This window comes from Oncorhynchus keta, chromosome 29, assembly GCF_023373465.1.
Source record: "Oncorhynchus keta strain PuntledgeMale-10-30-2019 chromosome 29, Oket_V2, whole genome shotgun sequence".
Classification (NCBI taxonomy): domain Eukaryota; kingdom Metazoa; phylum Chordata; class Actinopteri; order Salmoniformes; family Salmonidae; genus Oncorhynchus; species Oncorhynchus keta.
This window is the reverse complement of record NC_068449.1, coordinates 16218922-16235502: the sequence shown is the minus strand read 5'-3', so window position 1 is coordinate 16235502 and position 16581 is coordinate 16218922. Positions and strand designations below refer to the sequence as shown.

General features: G+C 42.0%; 1 protein-coding gene across 1 annotated transcript; it reads left to right on the top strand.

Annotated features, from left to right (window-relative positions):
- The first annotated feature begins 225 nt into the window (after window positions 1-225).
- LOC118362344 (glutamate-rich protein 1) lies at window positions 226-16173 on the top strand. Its single transcript, XM_035742592.2, has 6 exons — window positions 226-585; window positions 1020-1160; window positions 1387-1533; window positions 9940-10320; window positions 11086-11280; window positions 14797-16173. Exons 1-6 carry the CDS (start codon window positions 567-569, stop codon window positions 14922-14924), a joined length of 1011 nt encoding a protein of 336 aa, XP_035598485.1. The 5' UTR covers window positions 226-566; the 3' UTR covers window positions 14925-16173.
- Window positions 16174-16581: the final 408 nt, after the last annotated feature.

Below are 16581 nucleotides of genomic sequence, written 5' to 3'. Positions count from 1 at the left end.
GGCTTATTTGATCGAATACAAGTTTCGTAATGGTTAGGTTGTTAAGAGTGTACTGATATAAGTAGGACACTTGACATTCCGGAAACTCTGAGAAAAAAAACATGTTATATCGGAGTTGTGCCTGTGGTTCGCACGCTTATCTGCCCTCTCATTGGCTAGAATGGTCCCACCTGACCTTGCCTCCTCTCGGCTGCCTTCCATTGTTGAAGACATTTCACATTGTTAGAGCGGCGACTTGAGTATCTGGTCAATATGGATAATCTTTGGTTCCTTCCTCATGTGTGGATGATTGAGGTCTGGGCTGCTGCTCGTTTATATGTTTTCTGTCGCGGCTGTGCACATAATGATATTTAGCGAAATTATTTCAGTCGTAACGGAGCATGATTTGTCAACGCAATGTTGCAAATGATGGGGTTTCGTTACAAAAGTTCATAACAAAGCTGCAAAACATCAACTAGCAGGGTGCCAGTAGCTAGCAATGCTAACTAGCTAGCTGGTAACATTACCGTTAGCAATTTTCACAAGCGTGTTTTATCTAATGTTACATTCGAGTTAAATATAGTGATATGGCACATAGGAAAGAAGGTAAGTACCTTTTTACGTCTTGTCGTTGCTGAAACATTAAACGCCAGATGTAGCTAGTTTTTACTAGTCTGTATTTATAGCTAGTTTACCTGTCTCGCAACTCATTGAGAGTTAACAAACGCCAAGTTGACCGATCAATCCCGCGTGTTTTTGTGATACTTTCGCTGATGTATAACGTTAAATCAGCGAAGGTATCACAAAAACATGCGGGATTGATCGGTCAACTCGTTTTCCGTTTAGTTTTTGTAGGCTTCTGATATTAATAAGTATTTACGCTTTCTGTGAATTTTACTTTGATCTACCAACTACTAGTTGTGATTAAATTTCAATTGAAATTGCGTAATTAGCAAAACATGTATTTATACCCTAGATGGCTTGTACTTGACATTGGCAGCAATGTGGAATTAAAGTTAAGAATGTCAACTACGTTTCAGTATTCCAGTCTAAAGTTCTTCAGAGGCTGTACCCCTTACCTCCCAAGCTTGAGAAAGAACCCAGCTCTTCACCCCCCGAGTTTGTTCTCGACAAGTCCTCTGTGAAACAGAAAATAGGCCTAGAGGAGTGCACTATCACTGGTAAGTAGAGTACATATTTCATTAACTGAGTTATGCTCAATTGAATTAGAAATATTGTCCCCGGAGCTAAGCGAAGTGAGACATCACACACTTTTTATTACTTCCAAATAAGTTCGTGTCACAGTCCGGAAATTATATAGCCTACAATACAATCACCTCCAAACCAATCGCCAAGCACTTACAGTATAGCTAATGTTCTTTCTTTCTTATTTGCTCTGTCTCTCAGGAGATGGAGGGATAATACCATCCTCGACCCAGCCAGGCAGACGAATGTACACAGTCATAGCTCCCCCTGCAGAATACAAGACAGGTGCAGAGGGATCTGTCACGCTCTCTCAGCCAGCATACATAAATACTGTGCAAGACCCAGCTGGTAAGAGGGCTATAATCTTACATTTATGGACTGTGGTGACAGCGATGTGCCATAAAGCAGGGGATTTACAAGAAGGGGCTCTTCTCAGTTCCTCTGTCCAGCTCAGTGATACTATCACTCTCCTTTATAGACTTTTCCAGTCCAGTTGTGGGGAGATTAAAGCGGGAACAAATATTTTTATCCAAGAACTTAGTTGATAAATGTGAGATGGTTGTGTTGAGTGTACCGGTGATCAAATCCCATCTGAATGCAATCTGTGCCAAATGGATCAGACCACCCACTGTCATTCACATTTGATGCTGTTTTTTCAATGTCAAATGTTACTATTACAGATATGTGGTGATTATCTAAAGGTATATGGCTTATGTGAGCACTCATTGAAACCATTTTAGGCTCAACAGTTGACATTGATTCACAACAGAACTGATAATTTTGTGTTATATGATCAGTAAACTTAAAGGTGCAATATGCAGAAGGTTATGTGACAAGCAATGTGTAGCAAATCATTGTACCATCTAAACCTCTGAAATAACCAAAAATATTGTATTTTCAGCTGTTGTACAAAAGTAAAAGATGCAAAAACTAAACGTATGAACGGGAAGCATAAAAAATAGTGCATATAGAACATATCTATCTACCTCTGACTTGCTTTCAATGAGAATGAAAGATCTATAACTCACATTTCCATAAGAATTTGTAAGTATCATCCAAAAGTTACATATTGCAACATTAAGATGTAATGCAGCACATTTAATTTGTTTTAGTGAATGTTTCCCTGGTATCAAACAGCTGGCTGAACAACCTGCTCTAAGCCGTCCTGACCGGATAGCCACACTACTAACCCAGTCCATTTCATTCAGTCGGCATCTGCCTGCCAGAGAGGTAAATGGGTTTAGGCTACCTGACAGAAACGGATTATATTAATAGTTGACAGTAGAGAAATTAGCCTTGGGAAACACCTTCATTCGTGTACACTGAGTAGGTTGTACCGGTATTTCCACTTTACCTGCAGAAAATGCCTCATTAATTGGAAGACAATGTATGTTTTTCTAGAAACTCAAGAATTTATGACTTCGAAGTATACTCAATGCAGCTATAATGGACTAGTCAACAATTTAGGCCTATTAGTGCTTTCTCTTACATACTTGGTCATCAGATAGCTGGGTTCATGTATATGCACTTTTTGACATCTGCTGATGTAAAAAAGACTCTCTAAACACATTTAGATTATTTTAGAAGTAGTACAAGTTAGCCATTAGACCTAGTCTTGTAGCAGTACAGGTGGAATAGGGGTGGGTTTTTAGCTTCTTTCTGCAGTCCTGAAATGGTCTGTGTGAGCAAATGTTTGCGGCTCTGTGCTACGCTTGCAGGAGGTATCTGTTCCCATGGAGAAAGCAAAGTACACCATGACAACCTCATGGTCATGAATGTTTTTATTTTTTGGTTATAAGTCCTTTAACATTTAGCTGGGCAAGGTGTCTACCTTGAATAATGTCTTAAAATGCTTTCATGTAGATCAGCTGCTAGGTCTGTACACATGAAGCAGTTCTGCCCTAATTACCATCTAGGCCTAAGAAACAAATGAAGTCATCATAAATATTGCTTATTTTAAAAGGCCAACTGATGGGAAAATCTGACATGACCACTTAGTCGCGGTGATTAGGCTTCTCCTAGCTCTGATGCTGCTGATGGTCATTAGTAGGCCTACCAAACCTGCTAACTGCCCGGTACTCAGCACTCTATTGTCCCACTAATCACTCTGACACCAATGCAAATGTAATCACAAATCGAATCAAACACTTCATGAAAGCTCATGTTGCACAACATTTCTGTTGTCTATCGAATTGCGTTAGAGAACCAATTGATGGCCTCTATTAAGAAGATAGTGTAATAGAGTTAACTATGCTGTCTTTTCCAGCTACTGTGTGAGTAGTTTTGGGCCTGTGTTCATGTCACAAGGAATTTGTTTGAAATTCCTTCAACCCCCTCCCAAGGCCTTGCGTTTATTAGAAAGTGTGAAGTAAGTGACCAAACTAGCTCAGACTGATATCTTAGCAGTGGCTTTGATGTACTCAGAGAGACAGTGGATGACCTTACTATTGATCCCTCCTGCCAACATTACTATAGACTCACGTAGGGCTGACCCCATTTAGTCGATTGTTTGGTCAATAGGCTGTTAGTCGACCAAGATTTCTTTAGTCACAGAGTCGCAAATTGATATTTTTTTCCATGGTGCACAAGACACCTGTCTTATTCACGCCTGTCTCAGTAGACTAATCCATTGAAGGCACAGTCCCATCACTGGACGTGGTATACTGAAATTGTATATGGTTATATTATGTAAAAAATAATGGGGCAACACTAGTGTGTGTGTATGCTTTCTCCCGTTGGATAGCAGTCACTGTCCGTGGTACTGAAACATCTGTGTGTCGTTGAAATGGCTCCTTTCCCTATGTTTCTATGGACATAATAGCAAAGTTAACCAGCATTTTGTTGTTGAATTGTCACCTTTTCCTAGCTCATGTTGCTATGTGCATAATAGCCAAGTTAACCAGCATATTGGTGTTGAAAACAATGCGGGGACAGCAGCAGCGTGAGAAGACGAGAAAAAAAATCAAGTAGCGTTAGGTCATAACGAACAATTAGTGGTCGACCGATTAATCGTAATGGCCGAATAATTAGGGCCGATTTCAGGTTCTCATAACAATCGGATTTATTTAACTAGGCAAGTCAGTTAAGAACACATTCTTATTTTCAATGACGGCCTAGGAACGGTGGGTTAACTGCATCGTTCAGGGGCAGAACGACAGATTTTCACCTTGTCAGCTCGGGGGATCCAATCTTGCAACCGTACAGTTAACTAGTCCATCGCAATAATGACCTGCCTCTCGTTGCACTCCACAAGGAGGCTGCCTGTTACGCGAATGCAGTAAGCCAAGATAAGTTGCTTGCTAGCATTAAATTTATCTTGTAAAAAACAATCAATCAATTAACTACACATGGTTGATGAAATTATCTAGCGTGTCCTGCGTTGCATATAATCTGACTGAGCATACAAGTATCTGACTGAGCGGTGGTAGGCAGAAGCAGGCGCGTAAACATTCACTCAAACGGCACTTTTGTGTGTTTTGCCAGCAGCTCTTCATTGTGCGTCAAGCATTGTACTGTTTATGACTTCAAGCCTATCAACTCCCGAGATGAGGCTGGTGTAACCGAAGTGAAATGGCTAGCTAGTTAGCGCGCGCTAGTAGCTTTTCAAACGTCACTTGCTCTGAGCCTTGGGGTGGCTGTTTCCCTTGCTGCTTCGATGGTGGCTGTTGTCGTTGTGTTGCTGGTTCGAGCCCAGGGAGGAGCGAGGAGAGGGACGGAAGCTATACTGTTACACTGGCAATACTAAAGTGCCTATAAGAACATCTAATAGTCAAAGATTAATGAAATACAAATGGTATAGAGGGAAATAGTCCTATAATAACTACAACCTCAAATGTCTTACCTGGGAATATTGAAGACTCATGTAAAAGGAACCACCAGCTTTCATATGTTCTGAGCAAGGAACTGAAACGTTAGCTTTCTTGCATAGCACATATTGCACTTTTACTTTCTTCTCCAACACTTTGTTTTTGCATTATTTAAACCAAATTGAACATGTTTCATTATTTACTTGAGGCTAAATTGATTTTATTTATGAATTATATTAAGTCCAGTGTAGATTTAGCCTTGTATTTTAGGTTATTGTCCTTTTGTAAGGTGAATTCATCTTTCAGTGTCTGGTGGAAAGCAGACCCTGGGAGATGCGTAGCTCCATTATGTTTATTTTTTATCCTGAACTCCCCAGTCCTTAATCCTTAATGATTACAAGCATACCCATAACATGATGACGCTACCACTATGCTTGAAAATATGGAGTGTGGTACTAATGTGTTGTGTTGGATTTACTCCTCATATAACTTATTTTCAGGACAAAAAGTGAATTGCTTAACCACATTGTTTTGCAGTATTACTTTGTCTTGTTGCAAACAGGATGCATGTTTTAGAATATTTTTTTAATGTACAGACTTCCTCCTTTTCGTTCTGTCAATTAGGTTAGTATTGTGTAGTAAGTACAATGTTGTTGATCCATCTTCAGTTGTCTCCTATCACAGCCATTTAAACTATGTAACTGTTTTAAAAGTCACCATTGGCTTCATAGTGAAATCCCTGAGCGATTTCCTTCCTCTCCGACAATTGAGTTAGGAAGGACGCCTGTATCTTTGTAGTGACTGGGTGTATTGATACTAATTTCACTTGGATAGTGTAACTTCACCATGCTCAAAGGGATATTTAATTTCTGCTTTTTAAATTTTTACCCATCTACCAACGGGTGCGGTGCCTCTCTTAGTGAGGCATTGGAAACCTCCCTGGTCTTTGTGGTTGAATTGTGTGTTTTGAAATTCACTGCTAAACTGAGGGACCTCAAATATAGTTGTGTGGGGCACAGAGATGAGGTAGTCATAATACTATTGCATACAGAGTTCATGTAAGTTATGTGACTTGTTAAGCAAACATTTTCTAATCAGTGTATTTAGGCTTACCATAACAAAAGGGTTGAATATTTGACATTTCAGCTTTTAATTTTGAATGAATTTGAAGAACATAATTCCAATTTGACATTCTGTGTGTGTAGGCCAGAGACAATCTACATGTAATCCGTTTTAAATTTGAGCGTCGACAGGTGTGAATCCTTTCGGGAAGCACTGTATCAATCAGTGAGGCTGTTCTGTCATTTGTTCATGTCATCACACAGCATATGAGTCATTCATGCTTTGAAATGCAATCAAACATTTTTGTTTTAGAATTGAATAACAAAGTGAGCTTTGCGTAATTAGCCTAAATGGTAAATAAAACGCAGTCCACGAATGCATGTAACTTTTTAAAAGTCTTTATATGTAAAGGCTATATACACGGAGTATACCAAACATTAGGAACACCTTCCTAATATTGAGTTACACCCCCCTCCCCTTTCGCCCTCAGAACAGCCTCAATTTGTCAGGGCATGGACTCTACAAAGTGTTGAAAACGTTCCAACTGGGATGCTGGCCCATTTTGACTCTAATGCGTCCCACAGTTGTGCCAAGTTTGCTGGATGTCCTTTGGGTGGTGGACTATTCTAGATGCACACGGGAATCCCCGGTACCTACTATGATACCCCGTCCAAAGGAAATAAAATATTTTGTCTTGCCCATTTACCCTCTGAATGGCACACATACGCAATCCATGTCTAAATTGCCTATTTTAACCTGTCTCCTCCCTGTCATCTACACTGATTGAAGTGACATCAAATAGGGATCATAGCTTTCACCTGGTCAGTGTGAGTCATGGAAAGTGCAGGTGTTGTTTTGTATACTTGGGTGGGCGGGGGTGTGTGTATACACTCAGCAAAAAAGAGGTCCCTTTTTCAGGACCCTGTCTTTCATAAGATAATTTGAAAAATCCAAAACTTCACAGATCTTCATTGTAAATGGTTTAAACACTGTGTCCCATGCTTGTTCAGTGAACCATAAACAATTAATGAACATGCACCTGTGGAATGGTCATTAAGACACTAAGCACACAGCCAAGACAACGCAGCAGTGGCCTCGGGACAAGCCTCAAGGTCCTTGATTGGCCCAGTCAGAGCCCGGACTTGAACTCTATCAAACATCTATGGAGAGACCTGACAATAGATGTTCAGCAATGCTCCCCATCCAACCTGACAGGGCTTGAGAGGATCTGCAGAGAATAATTGTGTGTGGGGGGGGGGTGTATATATTTCATTAGAACAGAGACACTGGTACATAATTTATTTAGTGTTTACATTTTGTTCCAAATGGTCAGAAAAAATATTGTAATTGTAACACTATTCACAACGTAGTCCGTCATCAGAAACCTCTTTGTTTACGTGCAAGTTAACAAACAAGTAATCAGATGGTTATCACAGATGTCATCAGAGGATATATTTTTTTTTACCCCTTTTTTCTCCCCAATTTTGTGGTATCCAATTGGTAATGACAGTCTTGTCTCGTCGCTGCAACTCCCGTACGGACTCGAGAGGTGACTGTTGAGAGCCGTGCGTCCTCCGAAACACAACACAACCAAGCCGCACTGTTCTTGACACAATGCCCACTTAACCCTGAAGCCAGCCGCACCAATGTGTCGGAGGAAACACCCTACACCTGGCGACCGTGTCAGCGTACACTGTGCTCAGCCTGCCACAGGAGTCACTAGTGCGCGGACAAGGACATCCAAATCAAATGTATTTATATAGCCCTTCGTACATCAGCTGATATCTCAAAGTGCTGTACAGAAACCCAGCCTAAAACCCCAAACAGCAAGCAATGCAGGTGTAGAAGCACGGTGGCTAGGAAAACCTCCCTAGAAAGGCCAAAACCTAGGAAGAAACCTAGAGAGGAACCAGGCTATGTGGGGTGGCCAGTCCTCTTCTGGCTGTGCCGGGTGGAGATTATAACAGAACATGGCCAAGATGTTCAAATGTTCATTAATGACCAGCATGGTCGAATAATAATAAGGCAGTACAGTTGAAACTGGAGCAGCAGCACGGCCAGGTGGACTGGGGACAGCAAGGAGTCATCATGTCAGGTAGTCCTGGGGCATGGTCCTAGGGCTCAGGTCCTCCGAGAGGAGAGAATTAGAGAACGCACACTTAGATTCACACAGGACACAGAATAGGACAGGAGAAGTACTCCAGATATAACGAACTGACCCTAGCCCCCCGACACATAAACTACTGGAGGCTGAGACAGGAGGGGTCATGAGACGCTGTGGCCCCATCTGAGGACACCTACGGACAGGGCCAAACAGGAAGGATATAACGCCACCCACTTTGCCAAAGCACTGCCCCCACACCACTAGAGGAATATCTTCAACCACCAACTTACCATCCTGAGACAAGGCTGAGTATAGCCCACTAAGATCTCCGCCATGGCCCAAACCAAGGGGGGGCGCCAACCCAGACAGGATGACCACATCCCTGCATGCCAAATCCTCCCCTAACCTGCACGACGCTGGGCCAATTGTGCACCACCCCATGGGTCTCCCAGTCGTAGCCGGCTACAAAAGAATCTGGACTCGAACACAGTCTCCTAGTGGCACTGCGATGCAGTGCCTTAGCCTTCCGAGTGGGGCAGTGGTCTCAGGATTTATTACCTAGTAAGTTAGCGAGGCAAGGTAAATGGAGCTAGATCAATCCAGAATAAGAATAGTTGTTGAACATGGCTAAAGCCATCAGTCTTGCGTGTTTTCATGGTTATCACTCACTCTTCAATTTGTCAAGGTCCTGATACCAGCATTAGCTATCCTGCTACAGAGCTTTTTGATGTCGGGATACGAGTGCATCCCTCTAACGACATTTGATGGTAAACAGAAAATGGCTCTGGTTTGATCCCTAACCATCAGACTACCTGACCACTAGAGGGAACACTGACTCACATTCCTTTGACTGCAGTTTACCTGTTGAACAGTCAAAGTCATGATAAAATGGACTGTGTGCGCATGTCCATCCTCCTTCAGGACATCCTGTGTCTTTGAGAGACTATTTATTGAGCTGGACCTTGCTGAATCAAATTTGCTGCATTATGCACCTTTTATCAAGCCATGTCCGCTTTGCCCCACATCTGTTGCAGCATTCACTTATTGCCACCAACATTAAATCGCTTCCTACATGCTTAATAGGATTTGTTTTATGGAAATGCTGTGAATAATCATCACCGGTTGTTTATTTGAGAAATTGGAAACATCAATCTTTCACAGCTGAAAATTGATACATAAAACAACCTTTCTTTTTTTTTTTAAGATTCTCACTCGCTCTCTCTGCACAGCTGGCCATATGGTGGCAGTTTCTCTTTAAGACCAAAAATCTCTTGAAATTGCTTAAAGTCTAGAGAAAGAGAGTGGTGTGTGTGCATGCAAGCTCTGCAGTAGGGGGTACTGGAGTGTATAGACTGGTTGGGTTGCTAAATCCCAGACAGCCTCTCCACCCACCAGTTACCCTGGGGAACAGCCACCACGCTCTGTGTGTGGACAGGGGGGCAGCTTTCCCACAGGGGAAGGTGATGCAGTCAGCTTTTGACTTCAGTGCTCTCTGAGCCCCGAGAGCCATCCATCCTTGTGCATCAATCCAAGCGGTGCTGCTTGGCTGAATATGCTGGATGAATAATGCTGGATGAATAAACTATCTGCTACCAAATAAACAGTCTTATGTCAAAGATGGGATAGACATGGTGTTTGAAGGTGGCTGATTCCAAGTGCTATGAAATGGATATTAGTTATGAATATGGATCACAGGGACTGACTTACCATAGCACAGCACCACAGCTAGATTAGACTAGCTTGTGAAGTTAACAAGCTCTCACTTTTTCTTGTTCCCTTCAGATGAGAACGCTCATGAGTCTGAAGGAGAAGGAGAAAGACAACGAGTGAGAAGAAGAAGAAAGAGGAAGGGAAAAACAGCTCCAGGAGGAGGGACAGTCACGGGACAGGCTACAGACTCCAACCCTGAGGATCCAACCATGGCTCCGACCCCCACGGAGGAGAAAGGAGAGTGGCTCAGCAAGAACAAGAGGAGGAAGCTAAAGAAGAAACGGCACAAAGAAAAGCTCCTGTCTCTGGGTCTGATGCCCCGCTCTGCAGCTCTGGAGTTCACCTACCAGAGAAAGGGGAATGGGGAGGAGGAGGATGAAGAGATGAGGCAGAGAAGAGCAGCTGATGTGATGGACTTCCTAAGGACCACACAGGAGATCTACGTGTCTGATCGTGAGTATCATACCAGGGCTGCTAATCAACCCAGATACGGTCATACATAGCCTCTGCCAGAGCTCTCCAACCCTGTTCCTGGAGATTTATCCTCCTGTAGGTTTTGTCTCCAACCCCAGTTGTAACTAACATGGTTCAGATGATCAACCAGCTAATTATTACAATCAGGTGTGATAGATTGGGTTGGGGACTGGAAACCTACAGGTCAGTAGTCTCCAGGAACGGGGTTAGTCTGGCTCAGTCTTCCTAAGAGCTGGCCAAATGTAGTGCACTATGTTTTTTTTTGTTTTGTTTTTTTCTTCAAGTGCTGAAGCATAGTTTATTTTATAGCCTTCATATTGGCAGAAAAATAAATCATTTGAGGATGGTCCCAACTTGAGGACCATGGGGGATTTTAAGGTCTGAGGTGTTTAGGTTACTTCATCATGAGGTGTTTAGGTTACTTCATCATGAGGTGTTTAGGTTACTTCATCATGAGGTGTTTAGGTTACTTCATCATGAGGTGTTTAGGTTACTTCATCATGTACAGGCTCTGTTGTCTGGTCTGGCATAATCCCCCCCCGACTTGCCTTCGGAAGAAATTCTCCTGTCCTTTATTATGCACCTCAGTTTCAACATAGACCTGACGATTGTTAAGGTATTAGACATTTTGCTGTTGTCATATGACTGAATTGCCCACATCCTGCTTAGCACATTCCCATTCAGTAATGGATATTTGAAAGGTTGGTGGAGTAAGAGCATCTCTTCTTTCCTCACACTCTCCAGGCTCATTGCCTGCAGGCAGGCTCCATGTGTCCTCAGGGGTAGTGGAGGGCCTTCTGACCAGCCTGTCCAATGGAACATTCCCCCCTCCTGTTTTGGCCCAACTCCACAGCCTCAAGTCCCTGGTGCAGCAACAGGACACGGAGAGGCTTGCCAAGGCTCTGCAAGAGCTCCAGAACAGCTCTACCATGTCTCCTAGTGAGTAATTTTATCTGGTTTTGCCTTAACTATTCTTTTCTGAGCTCACCTGTCCATACTAGAGGTTGACCACATGGCTGATTTAATTAGGGTTGATTTAAAGTTTTCATAACAATCGGTAATTGGCCTTTTTGGATGCTGATTACATTGCAATCCACGAGGAGACTGTGTAGCAGGCTGAACACCTGTTACGCGAGTGCAGCAATAAAATGACTTTTGCTGCAAGGAGCCAAGATAAGTTGCTAGCTAGCATTAAACTTATCTTGTAAAAAAAAAACATCAATCTTCACATAATCACTAGTTAACTACACATGGTTGATATTACTAGGTTAGCTAGCTTGTCCTGCATTGCATATAATCAATGCGGTGCCTGTTCATTTATCATTGAATCACCGCCAACGTCAAACGGGTGACGATTTAACAAAAGCGCATTTGCGGGGGGAAAAACACAATTGTTGCGCAAATATACCTAACCATAAATATCAATGCCTTTCTTAAAATCAATACACAGCAAATTCATGTTTGCGGGCAATATTAACTAGGGAAACTGTCACTACTCTTACGTTCTGTGCAAGCAGAGTCAGGGTATATGCAGCAGTTTGGGCTGTCTGGCTCGTTGCGAACGCTTCCGTATTTCACTGAAAGAATAAGCGTTTTCTTTTCGAAATTATATTTTCCAGATTTTACCATATTAATGACCAAAGGCTCGTATTTGTGTGTTTATTATATTTAAGTCTATGATTTGATAGAGCAGTCTGACTGAGTGGTGGTAGGCAGCAGCTGGCTCGTAAGTGTTCACTCAAACAGCACTTTACTGCGTTTGCCGCAGCTCTTAGCAATGCTTGATGCACAGCTCTGTTTATGACTTCAAGCCTTTCAACTCCCGAGATTAGGCTGGAAATACTATAGTGCCTTTAAGAACATCCAATGGTCAAGGGTATATGAAATACCAATGGTATAGAGAGAAATAGTTGACGCGTCATAATTCCTATAATAACTACAACCTAAAATTTGGGAATATTGAGGACCACCAGCTTCCATATGTTCTCATGTTCTGAGCAAAGAACTTAAGTTAGCTTTTTTACATGGCATGTATTGCATTACTGTTTTTTTGCATTATTAAAACCAAATTGAGCGTGTTTCATTATTTATTTGAGACTAAATGGATTTTATTTACGTATTATATTAAGTTAAAAATAAGTGTTCATTGTTCATTCAGTATTGTTGTATTGTCATTATATAAATAAATACAAATCTGCCAATTTAATCGGTATCGGCTTTTTAAAATTTATTATCCTCCAATAATTGGTATCGGTGTTGAAAAATCAATCGGTCGACCTCTAGTCCATACTACCAGTCGCCTAATCATACCTGCCCTCGTCTGGCCATACTAGCATGCCTTACCTATACATGCATGCTCTCCCCTATCCAAACACAAACCAGTTTGACAGTCCCCAGTATCTCCTGCCACCGGGTGTTTTACTCAAGAGCTGCCAGGAGAGCAGACTTTGTACAGGTCTGGAAATTGTGAATGACATGGTCTCAGGTGTGTGTGTGTGTGTTTTGGGCCAGTTCAAATCTAACTGATAAGATCAGTGGTGACCTGGTTGGCCCTCGTGCAGAGTATACTACTGCAGTATATTATACGACTGTCCTGTCCAGGGTATTCAGGGCACGGCTGAGCAGGTGGTCATTGTGATGCTCAACTCTCTGCCAAGGCAACGCTGAAGAGGAAAACAAACTCCAGTCCAGACCTGTGATCAGTTCCCACAGTGGACTCTATATAGACCAGGGATCATCAACTAAATTCAGATGCAGGCTGATTTCTTTTTTTATTTTTTTATTTCTTGGGTTGATGGTCGGGGGATCAAAACATAATTTGTAGACTGTAAATTGACTGCAAGAAGATATATTTGACTAGAACATAATCATTTCAACTTGCTTACTTTTGTATATGATCACGTGTTTGTGTGTGAATACTTGGGAACAGATTTCCAAAATGAAAGTCACTTGGAGCTGATTTCCTGGTGTTTTTAGACTTCTGTCCAACAATAAAAATGTAACACTTGGGTGGTCAAATAACGCCACCAGTTTGGGAACCCTAGTATAGACTATAAACTAAAACCACACAGCTTATTCCTGCTGGTCCCTCTACCTGCTCCTCAGATGTGGACAAGCTTTGTGGATTCCCCCAAAACGTAATTAGTCATTAAAGGTCCAATGCTGCCGTTTTTATCTCAATATCAAATAATTTCTGGGTAACAATTATGTACCTTACTGTGATGGTTATGAATTAAGTGTCAGAAATAACTTTGTTCATGCAATAATTTTTCTCGGACTGTCTGGGAGTGGTCTGAGTGGGAGGGGAAATCTGAAAACTAGCTGTTATTGGCAGAGAGGTTTGGAACTCTTTTGTTATTGATCTATTAACTAATTTACTGCCTGGTGATGTCCCCACGCTGGCCAAAACTCCATCCAACAAAAAAAGGCTGAAATTTTAGGTGTTCTCAAACAGCGCATTCACTAAAAGGACATTTATAATTTTCCCAGTATTATTCCAACCTCATATTGTGGAAATGTATATAAATCACATTTTTGACCGCACTGGGCCTTTTTAGAGAGCAAATAAAGTAGTCTAATAGCCATCCAGTCTGTTAACTAATCTATTCACACCTGTTCTCTTTTACTAAAGGTAAATGTCCATTAAACGGAATGTATTGAGGGAGACATTGAGGGAGAGGTTGTTCTCCTGTCACCACACTGCCAACTGTCTGACCTCCACCCTGTAGGCTGTCTCCTCAACGTAGGTGATCAGGCCTACCACCGTCAGCTAACTTGATGGTGTTGGAGTCATGCATGGCCACGCAGTCTTGGGTGAACGGGGATTACAGGAGGGGACTAAGCAAACACCCCTGAGGGGCTCCCGTGTTGAAGGTCAGTGTGGCGGAGGTGTTGTTGCCTACCCTCGCCACCTCGGGCTGGCCTGTTAGGAAGTCCAGGATCCAGTTGCAGAGGGAGCTGTCCAGTCTCGCGCTTGGTGATGAGCTTATGGGGGACTATGGCGTTGAACGCTGAGCTGTAGTCAATGAACAGCATTCTCACATTGTTATTTCTCGTCTTGTCCGGGCGGGAGATGGCAGTGTGAAATGCAATGAGATTGTGTCATTTGTGGACCCGTTGGGGTGGTATGCAAATTGAGTGGGTCTGGGATCTTGTCATGACCAGCACTTCAAAATTACAGATGTGAGTGCTACAGGGTGATCGTCATTTAGGCAGGTTAACTTGGAGCTCTTGGGAACAGGGACAATGGTGGTCAGCTTGAAACATGTTGGGATTACAGACTGGGTCAAGGCGAGGTAAAAAATGTCAGACAGGTACAGTACTAGACCTAGACCAGGATAATTAGTTGTCCTCATCACTATGGAATGGCAGTAATGATCTCATTAAATAACTGTTAATCCACTCACTGTTCCTAATTGCAAACAAACTAATGTAACGTGTGTCTCGTCTTTCCAGGTGAGGCCACTGCAGTTGTGTCCTTATTTCAGTACTGGATCACAGACATCCTGCCCCTGCAGAGACCGGAAGACAGGCCAACCAACAACACAACCTTCCTAGTTGAACCAACTAACAACACAGCTTAGACTTTCCTAGATGTTCAAGGTTTTAAACAATACTACTGATGGAAAATGTATCTGAATCATACATTGTGTGCCCACAACCACATCTATTTGATAAGACCACTGCATACAAATGTTCTTAAAGGTGCTACCTGTCATGACGTTGCCCTCTTTGGGTACAGCAAGCTCATCCCCCTCTCCCTGCCTCCTTCAACAAGGCTGCTGTGGTCAGAGAGAGGTCGTAAATTCCTGAGAAGACCCTGCCTCATGGCCACAGCATAAGAGACTGAGTGAATTTTCATAGAGAACAAAGGACTTTCTTCCACTTCACAGAACTTGAGGTCCGAACAAATTTCATGTTCCGGACAAGGTATAAAAGATCGGTGAAGAATCCAGCTATGAACTGGTTTGTTTATTACATTTTGGGGAAGCTCATGGGAGACGGTGTGGCCACATTGCCATAACGCTGTTTATATAATAGCCTCCGATATTAGGTTTTTACATCTAATTGTTGTGTAAGATTAATGAGTGAGTATGATACTGTTTGTAAAATTGTGTGATGTGATTTTGGACTGTTTAATGAAGGAAACTCCAATTCCCTTTTGAGTTGAACTAAATCAGAGGACCGCCCCTGAGCCCAGTTAGGGTCAGGCATCCTGGGACAGCCCTTTTCTGCAATTCCAAATAAAACCCAACTTTGAGAAATTATCACCAGACCATGTTTTCCTCCATTACGAGGGTACAAAGGTTGTAGACCATTGCTGAATCTTTTAACCATACCACATGGTTAAACTCTCACTGTCGATACCAACAGAATAAGAAAAAGTATTTGATATTCATTACTAGTCTGCAGCTAGGAATTCGGTATCATTTAATGCCAAGAACGACAACCGCTGAAACATCCGTTCTATAACGAATGAATGAATGTCACTGAACAATCCACTCTAACCACGAGAGAGGGAGAGAGACGGACAATTCTACAAAAGAAACAAACTTTTCACCAGCGATCAAGACGACACACTGAGCATAAATATATATATTGATTGCAATTGTTCCCGAATGAGTGAGCGTTCATGTGCAAAGGATTAGCATTTCAATTGTTATAATGATCAACTCTGTGGTGACTTCTCAGCTGACTCCCCGTTTTGTCCACCAAGCCGCGATGCTGGTTTAGCCCACTAGGGCACATTCCCTTATCATTTCTTGTAACCATACTGACTTTGTTTATGCATTTCTGTGAATTACTTAGTAATAAATAGATGATTTAAGACAATTGATGTATGGATGACTCATAGTGAAGACTGGGTTCGTGCAGATAACCAAAAATTTACGACGTTTGGAATGAGACTAACGTGAGGTAAATAATTCATTAATCAGAAGACTATTTGATCAGATATAAAATATCTGAAAAGTTATTTTAGGAAATGATAGTTTTGTAATCTGAATATTTTCCTTGGTGCCCTGACTACCTAGTTAATTACAGTTACATGATTAATCAGTTTGATCGCATAATACTAATTACAGAGAATCTTGGATAATAACGAAGTCTTCAATTTAATGATAGTAAAGACATGACATACTTGTAGGATTTTTTTTGTTATTGAATTTTTGCGTTGTCATTTCTGGAATATGTCCCTAATATCTGCAGTAATAGTGAAATTATAGTATTACTGTCCCACCT